Source organism: Myotis daubentonii, chromosome 9, assembly GCF_963259705.1.
Source record: "Myotis daubentonii chromosome 9, mMyoDau2.1, whole genome shotgun sequence".
NCBI lineage: Eukaryota > Metazoa > Chordata > Mammalia > Chiroptera > Vespertilionidae > Myotis > Myotis daubentonii.
Window position 1 is genome coordinate 49,496,599 of NC_081848.1, and position 18,414 is coordinate 49,515,012.

Below are 18,414 nucleotides of genomic sequence, written 5' to 3' on the forward strand. Positions count from 1 at the left end.
TGATCTATTGCTTCCCGCACAGGCCCCAATCAGGGATTGAATCTGCAACCTAGGTATGGGCTTTAAAAGAATCATGTTATCATGAAAGCACTTAGAAATTGATATTTGGAACTGTCAAAATTATCATTTTAATACCAAAATGAAGTGTCAGTGTCATCTATAAGACTGTCATAGCCATAGTCTTCAAAATTAAGAAGTAGAGCCCTGACTGGTTTGGCTCAGTGGATAGAGCGCCGGCCGGCCTTCAGACTGAAGAGTCCCAGGTTCGATTCTAGTCAAGGGCATGTACCTTGGTTGCGGGCACATCCCCAGTAGGGGGTGTGCAGGAGGCAGCTGATCGATGTTTCTCATTGATGTTTCTAACTTTCTATCCCTCTCCCTTCCTCTCTGTAAAAAAATAATAAAATATATTAAAAAAAGAATATACTTCCAAATAAAGAGTTTTAGGAAATAAAAAAAATTCCATTGTCAACAATATTCACAAGAACAATTGATGAAAATATCATTGAGGGTATTAGCTTCATGGACAAAAGAGTTTTCTGATGGAATTTCACATCTGTAAAATTGATAGATGGGTTTTAAACAGTGAGAATTATGATTTAATAAGAGTAGTCAAAGATATAATTCCTCTATTTGAGTCTATTTCTTTGTGAGATCTTGTTGTGTCAATAACAGCCATTAGGGCAAAGTATTGACATGAACTGAACTTAAAAGCATACTTTCTAGTCTCATAAAATATTGAACTAAGATTTATTAAACCCATTTTTTAATCGTGTTGCTATCACCGAACAGATTTTTGCTAATAACTTTAAAGTGAAAAGAAAAAGGTATATTTACCATTCGTTAAAAATGAAGTAACTTAAAATTGTTTTAAATCCTTTAAAGGTTTTTAGTGTGCTTTATAATACCTATTAATACAGTTGCATGTGCTTATTATTTATAAATAAGTAAATTGTAAATATCAGGCTACAGGTAGAAGGAATAAAACTCAGTGCTTAAATGAGACATCGTGGGTGCTCACCAATGACTAGTTTCATTTCCCGCCTTGGTGACAAACTGGATGTGAGAGATGAAAAGGAGAAAGTCAAGATGTCTCCCACATGTGGCCTGGGGAGAGGGGCTGGGGCTCCCAGCCAGAAATTCCTCCCCTGGCTGTGAAGACGGGAGCTCTGGCATATTCTGGAAGGAAATGAAGAGTCTCAGTTTGGATAGGTTTTCATGGGCCCGAGAACCCCAGTGGAGAGGTGCCCCAGGAGCATCTGGGCTGGAGATGAGGTTCAAGAGTCATCAGCAGGCAGAAGGTTATTAAAACCATGGAAGTGACTGATTTCCAAAGTGGGCCAACAGAATGAGAGAGGAGAGCCCCGCTGGCAGGGCTCAGTGCTTGAGCTTCGACCTATGAACCAGGAGGTCACCACTAGACCACCGGAGGGGACACATGCCAGGAATACGGGCTTGGTCCCCAGCGTGGGGCGGGGGCGAGGCAGCCAATCAATGATTCTCTCATCATTGATGTTTCTCTCTTCCCCTCTCCCTTCCTCTCTGAAATCAATAAAAACATATTTAGAAAAAAGAAGAATGAGAGAGAAGGCAGGCGGCTGTGGGACCCTGGCCTTCCAGTGGAGGTATGTGCATAATTTGGAGTGCGGGGAGGTGGCGCCAACTATGGAAACTGTACTCACACATTCAAGGAAGGCGTGGCCAGCAGGTTCAAATCCGGGGGAGCTGCAGAGCATTCACTGGCTTTGGTAACTAGGAGGTCAGTGCGGACTTGGGGGGCGGTGTATAAGCCAGAAGGTAATGTGTGTGTGTGTGTGTGTGTGCGCGCGCGCGCAGGTTCAGCTCCAGGGAGCAAGTCACCTGTTTGACAGTCGTGACCCCAGAGTCTCACCTTGGGAAAAGTCTGGGCCGGGGAGGAGGTTGGGGCGAATCCGCACACCGTGGGGAGCGACCTCGGGCCCGTGGGTGGCAGCGGAGGACCGAGCGGCCGCCGCGCCCGGCGTCTCAGGTTCCCGCAGGCAGCGCGGCGGGCGCTCAGGTGGCTGCGGGCCTGGCGGCGGCGGGCGGGGCGGACCTGAGTGGCGGCGCCCGGCTCGCGGCCCTGTGCGGTCGGCTGCTCGCCTCTCCTCGCCCCCGCGCCCAGGTAGGGCACCGACTCGGGAGGCTCGCGGGCTTCTTCCTCCTCCCACGGGCGGGCCGACCCCGTAGTGCTGCGCCCGGGAACGCTGGGCTCCCGCCCTGCCGCAGGCTGCACAGGCGCGGGTGGGGGTAGGAGGTGGTGGGGTGCGGCCTGGCCCGGATCCTGCCGGGCTGGCAGCGGTGCCGGGCAGCCCCCGCCGCGGTGCCCACGGTGCGCTCTGCCCAGCGCTGCCACCTGCGCTCCAGCCCCGCGGGCCGCCCCCTTCGGGCCTAGGCATGGCCCTGTGCGCTGAACCCGGTGAGTGCGCGCTGCTGCGCTGCTGACCTTGGGTGGGGACCTGGGCTCTGGGCTGCCCCGCTCACTGCCCGGCTCCTCCCCTGCCGGGGTCCTCGCCTAGGCGCCCGGTCCTGTCTCTGTGGTGGCCTGGGCTCCTGAGGCCTCAGGTGAGCCAGCCGCATCTCACCTCCCCGGCGGCCTAAACTGGGTTCTCAAGATTTAGAAAAATTAAATTTGCCGCCACTTAAGCGCCGGGGATAAGTTTCTAGGTGCCTGCGGACTGGCCCGATGCTCACTGCTGAGGTGGACTTCCACCTGGAGCCAGGGGAAAGGCGGGATGACATGGTGATGTGGTCGGTTCAGGCCTTCATCCTTACCTCTGGCTCTCTCCCTGTAAGGGATGTGTATTGTGTTCGGGCTGTCTGCCTTCTGCCCTTGAGCTTCCCGGCAGCCGCCCTGCGGGGGTTGGGGGTTGGTGGGGGGTGGGGGTGGGGGTGGGGGTGGGGGAGGGAGGGCTGCTAATGGCTTGTCTGGGCTGGCAACAGGCTCTGGGTGAGTTTTGAGAGGCCCTGGAGTAGGAGAGGCTTGCCAACCAGAGCTTCATTTCCCCAGAGCCTTAGATCCTTGTATGTGCTTGAGCTTAGTGATAACAAATAGCAAAGGGGCTAAGGTGAACGCTGGAAGCAGTGGGAGGAATTTTAGCATGGTCCTACCCAGTGATGGCGAACCTTTTGAGCTCGGTGTCAGCATTTTGAAAAACCCTAACTTAACTCTGGTGCCGTGTCACATATAGAAATTTTTTGATAGTTGCACCCATAGTAAAACAAAGACATATTTTTGATATTTATTTTATACTAGAGGCCCGGTGCACAAAAATTTGTGCACTTGGGGGGGAGAGGGGGGTCCATCAGCCTGGCCTGTGCCCTCTTGCAGTCTGGGACCCCTCGGGAGATAACGACCTGCTGGCTTAGGCCTGCTCCCGGGTGGCAGAGGGCAGGCCCAATCCCTAGGTGCAGCCCCTGGTCGGGCTCAGAGCAGGGCCGATTGGGGAGTTGGGGCGCCGCCCCCTGTCATGCACAGAGCAGGGCGGATCGGGAGGTTGCGATGCCACCCTCAGTCACGCTCAGGGTAGGGCCGATTGGGGGGTTGGGGCACCCAGCGCTGTCACACTCAAGGCAGGGTCGATGGGGAGGTTGCGGCGCCACCCCCTGTCACGCACAGAGCAGGGCCAATCAGGGGGTTGGGGAGCTCCCCTCTGTCATGCACAGAGCAGGGCCCATCAGGGGGTTGGGGAGCTCTCCCCTGTCACTCACAGAGCAGGGCCCATCAAGGGGTTGGGGAGCTCTCCCCTGTCACTCACAGAGCAGGGCCCATCAGGGGGTTGAGGAGCTCCCCCCTGTCACTCACAGAGTAGGGCCAATAGGGGAGTTGGGGCACCGCCCCTTGTCACACACAGAGCAGGGCCGATCAGGGGGTTGGGGCGCCGCCCTCTATCACCCACAGAGCAGGGCCCAGGGGGTTGGGGCGCCGCCACTCTCACACTCAGGGCAGGGCCGATGGGGAGGTTATGGCTCTACCCTGTCACACACAGAGCAGGGCCCGTGGGGTGGGGGGGTTGGGGCGCTGCACCCTGTCACACACAGAGCCGCAGGGCGATCAGGGGGTTGGGGAGCTCCCCCCTATCAGGCACAGAGCAGGGCCGATCAGGGGGTTGGGGCGCCTTCCCCTGTCAGGAACAGAGCAGGGCCGATAGGGAGGTTGTGGCCCCGCCCCCTGTCACACACAGAGCCGCAGGGCGATCAGGGGGTTTGGGCGCTGCCCCCTGTCACACTGATCCCGGTGCCTGGAGGCCTCGCGGCTCTGCTGATCCCGGTGCTGAGAGGCATATTACCCTTTTATTATATAGGATAGAGGCCTGGTGCATGGGTGGGGCCAGCTGGTTTGCCCTGAAGGGTGTCCTGGATCAGGGTGGGGGTCCTCACTGGGGTGCCTGGCTAGCCTGGGTGAGGGGATGATGGCTGTTTGCAGCTGGTCACACACCCTTTAGGGTGGGGGTCCCCACTGGGGTGCCTGGCCAGCCTGGATGAGGGGATGATGGCTGTTTGCAGCTGGTCACACACCCTTCAGAGTGAGGGTCCCCACTGGGGTGCCTGGCCAATCTGGGTGAGGGGCTGAGGGCTGTTTTCAGGCTGGGACTGAAGCTCCCAACTGCTCCTTTTTTTCTTTTTTTTAAATTCTGGGCCAGCTTTAGCTCTGGCTCCAGCTCTGAGGCCTCTGCTGCTGAAAGAAGGTATCTGGTTTGTTTAGGTTCTATAATCAAAACAATGTATAACTCCAGCTCTGAGATCCCAGCTCGCTGAAAGCTGGTTTCTGGGGTTTTGTTTAGCTTCTATATTTGTTACAATGTTTCTTAAACTGCAGGCTCAGAGGCCGGCAAGGCAGGCGGGGAGTGTTGGTTTCCTCCGTCACTGAAGCAAGCAAGCCTCATGTTAGTTTCAAGCTGCCTGGCTGCCGGCCGCCATCTTGGCTGGCAGTTAATTTGCATATTGCCCTGATTAGCCAATGGGAAAGGTAGCAGTCGTATGCCAATTACCATGTTTCTCTTTTATTAGATGGGATATTTAAATGCCATTTAACAAAGAAAAATCAACCAAAAAATGAGTTCGCGTGTCACCTCTGACACACGTGTCATAGGTTCGCCATCACTGCCCTCTGCCCTTCTTGGCTCTCCCCCTGGATGTGGTGACCAACGTGTGTCCATCTTCAGGGAAAAGCTGGCTGCAGCTGGCACCCTCATGGGAGAAATTCCTCCCTGGCTGTGAAGCATTTCCACCTCCTCAGAGAAAAGCAGGAAGATACCCTTTCCTCCCTAAAGCTGCTCGCTGGCCTTCCTGGTTTTTCCCCCCAAATATTAATCTCTTCGTTCTTCTGTGTGCTGGCTCCCTACCTAGGACAGGAGACCATGGCTTTGGACTTTGATATACGAGGGTCTAGGGCAGGGGTGGGCAAACTTTTTGACTCGAGGGCCACAATGGGTTCTTAAACTGGACCGGAGGGCCGGAACAAAAGCATGGATGGAGTGTTTGTGTGAACTAATATAAATTCAAAGTAAACATCATTACATAAAAGGGTACGGTCTTTTTTTTCAATAGTTTTATTCATTTCAAACGGGCCGGACCTGGCCCGCGGGCCGTAGTTTGCCCACGGCTGGTGTAGGGCATAAGAGGATGGGCTCAGTTTGCTGGCCATGCAAACTCGGCAAGAAGTATCATTCATAGAGAAGGCTATTTCTCCTGATCAGATTTCACATTTAAACATGGTTTCCTTTTCCTTGTATCTAAGTAGGGGGAGCTTGAGAGAGAGAGAGCCAGGCACACAATAATATTCCATAAATATTATTGAATAAAAGGACACACTGTCCAGATGAAAAGTCATGTTCATATTCTCAGTTGGATTCTCCCGTATCTGATGTCATGGTGACAATGATGTTGATAGATAACACTTGTAAAGCACATGCTAGCTAATTTGATTGTCATGGCAACTTATGAGGTCAGTACTATTATTAGCCCCATTTTATAGGGAATAAAACTGAGCCAGAGAAATTTAGTACTTGCCCAAGGTCATGGAACAGGATTCAAACCTAGTTAGTCTGGCTAGAGTCCATATTTTTAACCATACATTGTAATGACTCTGAGCATGCTATAAGTAGGTTAATTATGAGCTCATTCACTTATTTATTGTTTTATGTCTTCAATCACCATATTTACTGATACCTACTATATTTCAGGCATAGGAACACAGTAGTGAATGAGATGGGCAAGGTCTATCATGGAGCCGATAGTTAACAGATGAAACCCCTTTGGCCAACTCCCATGTAAGTCATGTACAGTAAATGCAACCGAAAATGAACCCTGATAGCAAGCCCACAGCATCCTTTGGGGGAGGGACATAATTGGATTCTAGCCTTTCCTGTTCCTGGGTGTTTGAAGGGGCACTTAAGTGATGAAAGAGAATGTATTCTGGTCTCCTGGGCAAGACATATAGGTCCTGGGCCTGCTTATCATAGATTGTCTTACTGTTTCTTCAGAAGGGAAATAGGGCTTTGAGTTTGGGACCTGTGCTTCTCAGTATAGGGGACTTCTAGGCCATGAGGAGCACGGACATGTTAGGCACAAGGTGGAACTGTGGGGTCCTGAGTGGAGCTTGCCCTCCTGAGACAGAGCCAATTTCCTCTTAAACCACCACTCTTCTGGAGGATCTTGAATCCCTTTGGCTGTGGGACCCTTGCCCATTGTTCCATCCTGTGTCATGTTAGCGGGGGTGCTGCCTGTCTCCCACTGGACCCGATGGAATGGGCCTCACACCCATAGCTGGGCCCAGGAAGACAGCTATCTCTTGGTTGGGAAATGAAGGCTCATAGTGGAAGGCATTTTCCAAAGCCCAGGCCGCGGGATATTAATAGGTACTTCTTCCTGTGATGGCAGGGGTGGGGAGGGCCAAATAAGCCTCAAACAAAGCCTTAAACAAAGGTAAGCAGCTTTCTTTACTGCAGGACTCCTCAGATGTTTAGAATCCGCTAGTAGGAATTGTGCACGACTCCCCGTAAGGGACGATAGTATGCAGTGTTTTCCAAGACTTCCAACCTTTTCTGTTCGACAGACTACAGTTTGGAGTATGCGTGCTGAGGCTAAGGCTAACCATAGTTTGGTTCAGGGGACAGAATGAAATTCCCTGAATGTCTGGGGTCCAGGTAGTTTCTCAGATGCATGCGCTCAGATGCTCCCCTTGCAGCGCCCCCCCCCCCCCCCCCCCCCCCGCCCCAGCAAGCTTTCCCCTCCCCCAAACACCTCAGCAGAAGGTATCATTTGCCTCTTCTCCCTCGGGCAGAACAGGACTAAGGGATTGGATTCGTTTTCTCTATGAGTTCAGGATGTTTAATTATTTAATGAATAAATATTACCCTCCCTCTAGGTCAGTGGTTCTCAACCTTCCTCATGCCGCGACCCTTTAATACAGTTCCTCATGTTGTGGTGACCCCCAACCATAAAATTATTTTCGTTGCTACTTCATAACTGCAATTTTGCTACTGTTATGAATCATAATGTAAATATCTGATATGCAGAATGTATTTTCATGTTACAAATTGAACATAATTAAAGCATAGTGATTAATCACAAAAACAATATGTAATTATATATGTGTTTTCCGATGGTCTTCGGCGACCCCTGTGAAAGGGTCGTTCGATCCCCAAAGGGGTCGCAACCCACAGGTTGAGAACCGCTGCTCTAGGTTGATTGCAGCCTGCTGGCTGCAGTGTTTATGAAACAGCTGTGAGGACAGGTGGATCATAATCCCTGAGTAGCTAAGGCTCAGCAATGGCCCAAGGATCGTGTGTCAACCATGTAATCCTGCTGTCCGCACAGGAGCTATTATGTGGGCTCAGGGAGGCACAACCTCACGAATGGACATGACAAGGTGACTCAGGCCCAAATGAGGGCCAGAGCCAGCTCCTGGTAAACAACTGACCCTTCCTTTCTGGGCTCTTCTCCCCAGGATGTCAACAGCACCACAGAAATAGCCATTTTGCTCACGGTTATTTCCCTGACCCACGCCACTTATCTAAGTCACCGGGAGGCCGTGTGTCTGCTCTGAGCCTTCCCACCCAGGACTGTCTTTCTAAAGGGCAGATGGAGAGTGGAGCTTTGCGTCCTGATTCTGCTGTAATCCACCCTGGTGGCCTTCAGAGGACTGCTCTGTGGGTCACTGGAGGCAGCCCCACCTTCCCAGTGGGAGCGGCAGCTGCTGGTAGCAGGGGGGCTGAGTCCAGCCAGGCCTCTGGAGGCTTCTCAGAGCTACAGGCCCACATAGGAGCCATGAGTGGCAGTAAGGAGAGGGTGGGGAGGTTGGGCTCAGGTGGGTGGGGTGGGACATACTTCCTGTGTGTGTGTGTGTGTGTGTGTGCGTGTGCACAGTCACACTCTGGTAGAGCTTGTCAGGCTGCCCAGTCACCTGTGATACGCAGGTTCCTTGGGGCAAGAAAGGAAGGGCTGGAATAAGATCTGCCGGCTTTTCATCTCAGCTTGCTCCTGCTTGTTTCCCCTCTGTCTGAGTCTGTCCTTTCCTGGGAAAGGTTGGAGCAGTTCATAGACCTTCCCTTTTTCAGAGGAGGCGGTTCAGGGAGGAGCTCGCCTTGCAACTGGGCTCAGAGCTCCCCTGCCAGTCCTGGGGTGCCCTCAGTAGGTTGTTTTGACGGGGCCCTCCTAGGGGAGGCAGCAAAGGTGATGGTGTTGCAGGGCACTGCTCAGCTCTCAGGAGGAGTCTGGATGTTAGAGGGAGGCTGTGCTTCCCTTCTGTGGTGCGTCAAGAAGGCTGATCCGTGGCTTGAGTTTCTTGCTCTGGAGAGGGCTGTGAACAGGGCCAGGGCACTGCAGTCAGGGTCTAGCAGCCGTGGATGATGGGCATGACCAGAGCCCATTAGGACTCTTGGAAATTTTCCACTTCCATTTCATATTCACGGGAGAATTTCCAGCTCTCACTCAAGGCTGCTCACAGATATGCAAAGCAGAGCCCTCCCACCCCAGCAGCTGCTGATAGGAGCCAGCAGCTGCTGCTCTGTCACTGACTCAGCTCAGCCTCCTGCCCAGCCCAGCCTGCAGCCCCGGCCTGAGTGCGTTGCCTGTGTGGCATCCTCAGGAGCAGCCATGGAGACTCCACAGACGCCAGGATCAGGTCTGTGTCGTGGGTTCTGACGGTGGGAGTCTGGCGAGAGCAGGAAACAGTTTCATTTGTTTACCTACGGGGCGCGGTGCCTCCTTTCTGGAGGGACTGTGGTGCCATGAACAGTTCCTGTTTGTTGAAATTGGTGGCATTTTACAGCTTTCTAACCCTGGGCACTTCTACAGACTCATGGCGGGGTGTCGTATGTAAGGGTGAGATAAGCTGTATCACGAGCCAGTGCCGGTGAGTCCCGCGAAGCCTCCCACGCCTGCTGGCTGTGGCTGACAGAAAGTTGAAAGCCAGCTTTGAACAAGCAGCTGGAGCTACAGCTCTGCTTGGCACCTGCAGAGCGGGCTTTCCTCCCCATGTGGCCCGTGTCTGTAGGCCTGAGAACACAGACGAGCCACGGGGGGGGGGGGGGGGGGGGGAGGGGGGGGGACTGGCAGGTGGGGACTGTCTGCCAAGGATACCCAGAAGGCAGCAAGGATATAGGAGGCGCCTGAGGCCCACTGCAGGAGATTAATATGGGGTGGGGGGGGGGAAGGGGGGGTGTCTGTGGGGACATGGTACTCTGTGATCCTTGAGTCTTTGATGTGCCTTGTGAATCTGGGTGGAGGGGCTGTGAGGTGTAGCATCTCCCTAATACTTGACTATAGGACCTGTTCTACCAGCAATAGGTATGGGCATCTTAAGGGACCCGGTTTGAAAAAGGCTGATTTAAGCTAAAGAAAGAGGGGGATCTTTTGTAGAAAGATGCATCCTGAAAAATACGTTTTGTTGGCTTGAGCAAGCTAAAGATGCTTCATGGAAAAGCATGGCAGGATCGGGCATCAGAGCCCTCAGGCACAAAGGACCCCCCAATGCCCATTCCTGAGGGGGCCTGGGGTGTGTGCTGGTGTGTGTTTGTGGGGTTAGGCGTAGGGGATGGGACGGGGGTGGTGGGCAGCTTCTGTCCAGGGTGAGAGCTCATGCAGAGATGGGTCTCCGTGGTGCGATTCCTTTTGGGCTGGCCTCCCTGGGGTGTGTTCGGTCGGGGAGGACCCTACCTGTCAAAACCTGCAATGTTACAGTTTGTTTTTCTATTTTTCTCTCTTTTTTATAAACTCTTCAGTCTCCATTTCCTTTGTGTTTGTTAAAATGACGGTATAACAGCATTAATGATCAGAATCAGACATTGCCTCTCCCACAGGCAGTCCTGCTATCTGGCCATCTGAGTCCATGTCTCTCTTACAGCCCTTGTCCACCAGGGGCTGACTACATGTTCAGATCTTTGTGACCAAGCCTGGACATCGTTTTATGCATTTATTTCCTTCCTTACTTACTGTTATTTTGTAAGACATTTTTATGTGGCTGTATTGTCCTCTTAATTACAATTTTGGTTGCTTAACAATTTTTTTTCAAGCGATCCTGCTCTAATGCAGACATTTTAAAGCTGCACGTGCAAACCTCATGTGTATTTTCCTTCCTTCAGATACCTTTCTTGTAAGTCGTTTCTGGGGGGTGTTAAGTGGTGTGGGTGTCTCTTGGCTTTGGCTGCTCCTTGACTGGGGCCTATAGGATGTCTCCCTCTGAGATGTGAGGTTTTGAAACGTCGCCCCTGGCCTGTGGCGTCAGGCGGGGGAGGTGAAGGTCCAGATTCGTTCTGACCTAACAGCTCCTCTGGATCCGGTTCCCTGTCTCTTCATTTCTCTCCGCTGTCACCTTCTCCCAGCCTCTGCTCTGATGGTGCCCAGCTTCCCCTTCTCTCGGCTCTAGGAGGTGCTGATCTCTAGACAGCTGTGCTCTTCCTCTTTGCAGGCCAGGCCTTTGCTGTTGCCCTGATCTCCGCCACCACAGACTAGCCGTGGTGTGTTGGGGTTCCTCTGTCCTAACCAGCTCCCTCCCACTCAACCCCCTAACGGTGAGAGGGGCCCAGGAGAGGCAGGGTCCTGATGTGGAGGGAAGGAGGAAATCGGTTTCGCAGTTAAGGGGCCACAGATGTTCTTTACTGCCCGTTACCAGCGTGCCTGTCTCCTTCCTGTCTGTCATGAATGCGACCCACGTGCTGCAGAGAAGACCTGGCAGCAAGCCTCCAGGGCAGTGCAGACCTCTCTGGTGCCTAGAATTAAGGCACTCAGAGCTGAGGAGGCCTTGGGGACCGCTTAGGCTAGTCCCTTTTCTCACAGCTGAGAAAATGGGCAGATGCGGAGAATGTCTGTCCCAAGGTTGCTCAGTGAGTCCCTCCTCCCCCACATTTGCTTCCTGTCCCTGCCAGACACCAACTGGGCACCGTCTCACCTTCATCCGCATCTGTTGGGCGGACAAAGCCACTTCTCTCTTTAAACCTTCCCTAAAGAAACCATGGGGATAGATGGACAGGAAGCCCTTCTTCCAGAGCCACTCCCAGTGAGGTGGCTGTTGAAAGGATGCAGTATTCACCCATTCCCTAAGTGTGATGCTGCGTGTCCACCTGACACCCAGATGGGCAAAGAGAAGCGGCACAGCATCGCGGGTTAAGGGTACAAATGGAACCAGGTGCTGGGTTCAAATCCCTGTGCAGAGGCTCAGAGAGGAACAGGACAGGGGAGCCACGGCTGAGAACGGCATACGTCTCTGCTCACTGGCCAATGAGCTCTCTGTGCCTTCATGATGTCATCAGTAAAAGGGCAGTAATAGGATTAACAGATGTAATAAATATAAAGGCAGAATGTACTTAAGTGCTATCTAAGTGTTAGAAAAAAACAAAACAGAAAGGCAGAGAAACAGAAAAGAAAGGCACTAACCAGGTGATGTAGGCCAGCCACTGCTGGTAAGAAATGGGTGTGCGGGGAGTGGATAGGGCACGCCTCTTACAGGAATTGACTTTTCAGCTGGGCTGCGAAAGATAAAGAGTATTCCCAGTCTCCAAACCTTTACAACAGTCCCCTCTTATCCACAGTTTTACCCCCTGTGATTTTACTTACTCATGGTGATCTGCGGTGTGGAAATATTAAATAGAAAATTCCAGAAATAAACAATTCATATATTTTAAATGGCATGCCACTGTGAGCAGCGTGATGCAATCTCGTGTGGGCCTGCTCTGCCTTTCCCGTGATGTGAGTCATCCCTTTGTCCGGCGTCCCCACGCGGTAGATGCTTCCCACCGTTAGTCACTTAGCTGTTTCCGTCATCAGATCGACTGTGTCACGGTACTTGTGTTCAAGGAACCCTTATTTTACTTAATAATGGCCCCAAAGCTATTCACATAATTTTTATTCACATAACTTTCATTACAGTATATTGCTATAATTTTTCTATTTTTATTTTCAATATTAGTTATTGTTGTTAATCTCCCCCTGTGCCTAATTCATAAATTAAACTTAATCAGAGGTACACATGTATAAAAAAGTCATAGTATATTGCCCAGCTGTGTGGCTCAGTGGTCGAGCCTCGACCTAGAAACCAGGAAGTCATAGTTCTATTCCCAGGCAGGGCATATGCCCAGGTTTTGGGCTCGATCCCAGTAGGGGGCATACAGGAGGCAGCCTATCAATGATTCTCTCTCATCATTGATATTTCTATCTCCCTCTCCCTTCCTCTCTGAAATCAATAAAAATATATTTTTTAAAAAATCATAGTATATATAGGGTTCAGTATTATTTGGGGTTTCAGGCTTCTACTGGGGGTCTTGCAACATATTCCCCATAGATATGGGGGGTGGGGGACTCCTGTATTGTATTCGTTGTGTCTTATTCGAAGTTCCAGAGGTCGTGGAAGACTGTGGAACCATGATTGAAAATTCTTTCTTTTCAGCAAACGGCCTTGTTTCATGTGAAGAGGAATGCAGCCTGGGATTCCCCAGGGCTCTTCTGTCGTCCCGTGGGACCTTAAGATAATCATCAAACCCTTTGGGCTTTGGGCTTCCCCTCTGTGCAGTGGGAATGAGGTTTGGTCACTGTTGCACCTGGAATGGCCTCCTCAGTCTGCGGGAGGAGGGTGCTGACCTCTTCCTTCTCCCCCATGGAAACAGAGCCGGGAAAGGCAGGGCTGTGGGTGTGCTTCGGAGCCCGAGTTCAGGCCAATGGGAGCATACTTAGCGGCAGTCCGTTCTCTGACTTCCGGACATGCAACTGGCCCTGCACTCTTCACATCCAGCTACTTGTTGAGCTAGCTCTAGAGCAGCCGTGGGCAAACTACGGCCCGCCGGATCTGGCCCGTTTGAAATGAATAAAACTAAAAAAAAAAGACCGTACCCTTTTATGTAATGATGTTTACTTTGAATTTATATTAGTTCACACAAACACTCCATCCATGCTTTTGTTCCGGCCCTCCGGTCCAGTTTAAGAACCCATTGTGGCCCTCGAGTCAAAAAGTTTGCCCACCCCTGCTCTAGACATTGGCATGCTGGGTTTTGTCAGGGGAAATCCTGAGTAGGCCACTGACCCCAAGGACTGGGGGCCTGGCCCTTATTTCAGTACCTTCTCCTCCCCGCACGGTGACTCCGGCCACCCATTAATTCGTGAAGGTTAATGCTTGCTCTTTCTCTGTTAGCCGAGATGCCGCGCCAGTTCCCCAAGCTGAACATCTCTGAGGTGGACGAGCAAGTCCGGCTCCTGGCCGAGAAGGTGTTCGCTAAAGTGCTCCGAGAAGAGGACAGCAAAGATGCCCTGTCCCTCTTCACCGTCCCCGAGGACTGCCCCATCGGCCAGAAGGAGGCCAAGGAGAGGGAGCTGCAGAAGGAGCTGGCGGAGCAGGAGTCGGTGGAGACCGTGAAAAGGTTTGTCCCCACGACTCAGCTGTCGTGCGCACCGTTGTGCAGACCCAGGCCGCCTGTGGACGTTCGTCCCGAGCTGAGGTGGCTCATGGGAACGGCCTGTCCCTGGGAGCTGAGCTTACTTCTTAGCCAAAACCACTTGACCATCACTTAGTTCATGAAGGACATTTCGGTGTGTCTGTTTAGTTGAAAAGATAAAAAACCCGCTCTCTCTTTGCTGTTGTTTTAATAATGAACCAAGTACATAAATACACACTATTTCCAAATGAAATTGCTATTTCCTTTTTGTAAATTTTAGGATTTCTTGGGAAATACCAATTTTACTTCTTTTCATCACTTGACAAGTACTTTGCATTATTCATTAACTCCGCTCACTGTTTACCGGGTCCTATGCCATGCAATGGGAAGGTAATAAAGAACAGGATAGATGTAGTCCCTCCCCTGTAGCGTTTACAGTGGTCTAGGCAGTAATTAAGTAAATGGACAAATTAATTTTAAAAAATGGACAAATTATGTGCAGTATTAGTCAGGTCTAATCAGAAAAACAGAAACCACGTGAGTACTGGAAATAGGATTTCATGCAGGGAGTTGGTTACAGAGGTGGTAGAGCACTGAGAACACAAGCAGGGGGGAGGGGCCCACCCAGAGATTGGGCACAGTAGGAAGCAGCTACCACCGTTAGCTGGAGAGTCAGTGGAAAGAGGTGGCATTGCTGGAGCCCAGGGTGGAGAAGCTGGGACTGCGGTGGCCTTTCCCATGGACGCTGGAGCCAAGGAGGAAAGGCAACAGCTGCAGAGATGCCTCCCAAGGCAGAGATAGGCGCAGGAGATACCTGGCTTTAATCCTATGGCACCTTCCAGTTTTCTCCCGTGGTTGCCATTGGCCAAACCTAGCCAGAAGGTAGCTGACGCATAGGGCAACATTCACTCCTCAGGGGAAGGTGAGGAGTGAATCTGAGGACAAACAGGTCCAGGCCCAGGCCAGGGGCTCTGAAGGAGATGAATAGGAGTTGAGAGAGAAAGAAAAGGTGTGTGTGCATGGGTGGGGTGGGGGTGGGGGATAGTCCTTTTTCAGAAGGGGTCGTTAGGGAAGGTTTCTTGGAGGAGGTGACATTGTAGCTGTAAAGGGTGTAAAGGGTGTAAAGGACCCGGCTATGTGCAGAGCTGGTGAGAGCCATACAAAGGCCCTCTATCTTCAAGGCCCATGTGGGGTGGAGGTGTGGTTAACGGGGTAAGCAAGCGCCAGGACAGGCATCAGATCAGACTGGCCTTGTGCTCCCCGATAAGAAGTTTGGATCTTGGTCCAAGTGCAGTGGGAAGCCCTCACCCTCTCACAGTTTAATCTCACCTGGGAGGGCAGAATTAAAGAGTAAAAACCTTTGATGAAGTGTCCAGTGGGGCTCTGGCTGGACGCCTGCCTGGCCAGCGTACTGCAGACTTTAATAGCTAACGTAATGGAACTGGGGTCTCTTCTGTGATCAGGTTCTTCTTAAGGCACCTCCTTATTTTGAAAGGCAAGTCCTTTCCTTTCTTGGTAGAGTAGAAGTTCAGTCTTCCCTTGACTTTTTTTGGAAAGAAGTAAAATGTTGAGTATTGGTACAAAGACAAGAACAGAGCTTCACCACCCAGAAAATAAACGCTCTCTCTCCTCAGAGGGGCTGTGAGCCCGTGAAGTGAAGGGGTTGTTGTTGCCATCTGCCAACTCTGAGTGCCAGCCTTGTATTGGGAGAGGAGGGGTGGCCCCAGGCTCAGCGGCATGGTCATCCCTGGTGGGCAAAGAAGGGCATGACTGTAGAGACCCTTGTCCCACCGCCCTGGCTTCTCAAATGGAGACTTCATGGGCTGACTGGTCTGTAGGACCTACTTTGTCTTTTGAATAAGCCTTTAAATCTTTAGTAAAGAGGGGTCCTGGCATTTTTTCATTACCAGGAATAAGAGGTCTCTGACTCCAGTTTCCATTACAGAGAGACACTGGGCCAGACGTCTGTAAAAAGAGATTGTTTCCTATCTTCCTCCAAGTGAAAATGGTGCTCTGTGATTCCAGATATTCTTCTGCAAATTCTTCTCCAGAAATGTTGTTCTGTCCCTACGTCCTAGGTTGTGGTGGTCATGGTGTGCCTGCCTTTAGACTGGAAGCTCCTTGTATCTGGCTCCCACTGCACCCCGGGATCCAGCCCAGGACTCGGCCTGTGTTGGTGAGCCGTGGGTGTGCAGCAGAGGAAAGAGGTCCTGTTTCCTCTGTTTCACCACAGATGCTGCGTCGGGGTGGCCACAACTCCCGGCACCATTGTGTTCTGCCACTCACCAGTGAGCCCTGTGACCCCGGGACAAATTAAGAAACCTCTCTGTGCCCTGTTTCTTCCTCATCTATAAAATGAGGATGGTAATAGTAGTCGCTTTCATGAGGTGTCCTGAGGAATGAGGGAGTTAACATCTGTAAAAGGCTCAGGACAGGGCCTGGGTCACAGTAAACCCCATGCTTATGTTCCCTATCCAACTTTGCTGCTGAGATGGAGATGGGCTGCAACAGCAGCTGCCTCTTGCCATGGGTGAAGTGCTGGGCTGCCCAGTTTACCTTCCTTCTGTAATCCCTGCATCTTAGTAAGTGGATATTCTTATGACCTCGATTTTGCGGATTAGGAAACTAAGGCTCAGAGAAGTTAATTTGCACAAGGACATGTAGCAAGTAAGTGACAGAGCAGGGACTAAAACTCACGTCTTTTGCTGTGGAAACAAAGAAAGAGGTTTGGAATATGCCTAGTCAAGTGTACATACATATATCATAGTGAAATATGTAAAAAGATTGTCAAGAAATAAACACTTTTATTATGGTGTTGGCAATATATGGGAATTTTAAAACATTAAAAAAAATCAGCAATCAATGAAAGACATTTAAAAAGGAGCATTAAAAACAACGCATGTCTTTTGAATGCAGAACCCCACACTTTGCCCATGAGGCTCTCCCACTGCTAGGGGTGGGGTGGGGTCCTTGGCTCCATCGTAGGCACTGGAGCGACATGGGTGTGGCTCCCCAATATATAATTGGCTGCTTCTGAATGAGATGGGGAGAAACTGGGCTGAAGCTCTACTCAACCCACTGGCTTTTTTTCTGCCAATGACAGCCTGGTCCCTGGACTACCTGGCCGATGTCTCAGTGTCTTCTGGGGCTGTGCACCGCCCCCCCTTCCCCGATTTTGTCTTTCTGTTTCACTGCTCAGCAGAGGTACCGTTATGCAAATGTTCATGTGTGACCAGTTTAGTGGAGGAACCCTCTCCCCGGCCTCCTCTTCATCTCCAGCTCCTCCCTGACATTCTGAGTACGCGGTGACAGGGAGCTTTCCTGCAAGGGGCCCACCGGCCTCCAAGTCTGCAGTCAGTGGATTTGTTTCAAACTGTGACATGAGATGGGGCTTCCAGTTTGGGAAAAGCCCTCCCTCGCCCTGGCTCCTCTGATAAGCCTGGATATTCCTGGTGCTTGGAGAAGGCTTTTTAAAGTTTTTAGTTTTACAACCAAAAAATAGGACTCTTCTAAGCCTACTGTAAAAGCATAAGATAGAACCAGGAAGTAAAACAGCTTCTTACCAAAAAGAAAAACTTGGTCTGTGAATAAGAAAGATGAGCGCCTAGAACGCAGTGGCTTGCTGTGTAGGATTCCAGTGGCTGTAAGAACTGAACTGGGCCCAGACGGCTCCCTTCCAGCACTGGGGGCTGAGTCCAGGAAGCCAGTGCCCCAGGGTGCTGGGAGAAGCACGGGTTTTTACAGCCGAGGCCCCAATCAGGAGGCCAGCAGGGATGGCTTGCTGCAGGGTCCCGCCTCCTTAGGAAAATGGTATTGTCCAGGTCTCCACTGGGAGGGGGGTTGGGAGGACAGCTCACGGTGAGAGGGAGGGGTGGGCAATCTATGGAATCAAAGTCAGGAGCCAAAGACAAGAAGACAGGTAAAGCCTGGTGGTGCCCAGAAGCTATCTTTTGTTCACTTTGAATCTCTTCATATTACCTAGCCCGAGTTCACCTAACAAGTATATAGTTGAAACTTAGCCAACATTGACAACACGAAAAATTTCTGAGCAACCAAAATGCACATTAATGCTCCCTGGCCTCTCCTATTTCTTCTTTTTAAGTAACTTTATTGGGATGTAATCCATATAGCACACTATCCACCCATTTAAGATATATAATTCAGTGGTTTTTATTACATTTGCAGAGTCGTGCAACCATCACCACCAGTTAGGGCTGGAATATTTTTATCATCTCCAAAAGAAACCTATACCTTTTAGCTATCATCCTCCCAATATTTCCATCCCATCTCCTATTTATTATTACGTTGCACAGATTCTAATAAGCTGGTGATCTTGTTTCTTATCCTGTGACAATTTTTTAAAAATTTATTGCTGACACTATTACAGATGTCCCTCATTTCACACCCCCCCCCTTTACCCACCTCTGCCCAGCCCCTGCCCACTCTCCCTCTGACCATCACCACGCTGCATACATGTTCTTTGGCTAATCTCTTCACCTTCTTTCAGCCCACCTGCCCCACCCATCTCCCT

At 51.1% G+C, this 18,414-nt stretch overlaps 1 protein-coding gene across 4 annotated transcripts in view; it reads left to right on the forward strand.

Annotated features, from left to right (window-relative positions):
• The first annotated feature begins 1,634 nt into the window (after window positions 1–1,634).
• AMPD3 (adenosine monophosphate deaminase 3) overlaps window positions 1,635–18,414 on the forward strand; it is a 48,876-nt gene continuing 32,096 nt past the window's right edge. Inside the window, exons 1-2 of one of the 4 annotated variants that reach the window (XM_059708889.1) lie at window positions 1,635–1,759; window positions 13,643–13,868. In XM_059708889.1, the coding sequence (XP_059564872.1) occupies window positions 13,648–13,868 (221 nt within the window). In that variant the 5' untranslated portion in view covers window positions 1,635–1,759; window positions 13,643–13,647. Of the gene's footprint in view, window positions 1,760–1,996; window positions 2,144–2,314; window positions 2,438–8,050; window positions 8,300–13,642; window positions 13,869–18,414 lie in introns of those variants that run through there. The other 3 variants (XM_059708890.1, XM_059708888.1, XM_059708887.1) reach the window with 3 other exon arrangements.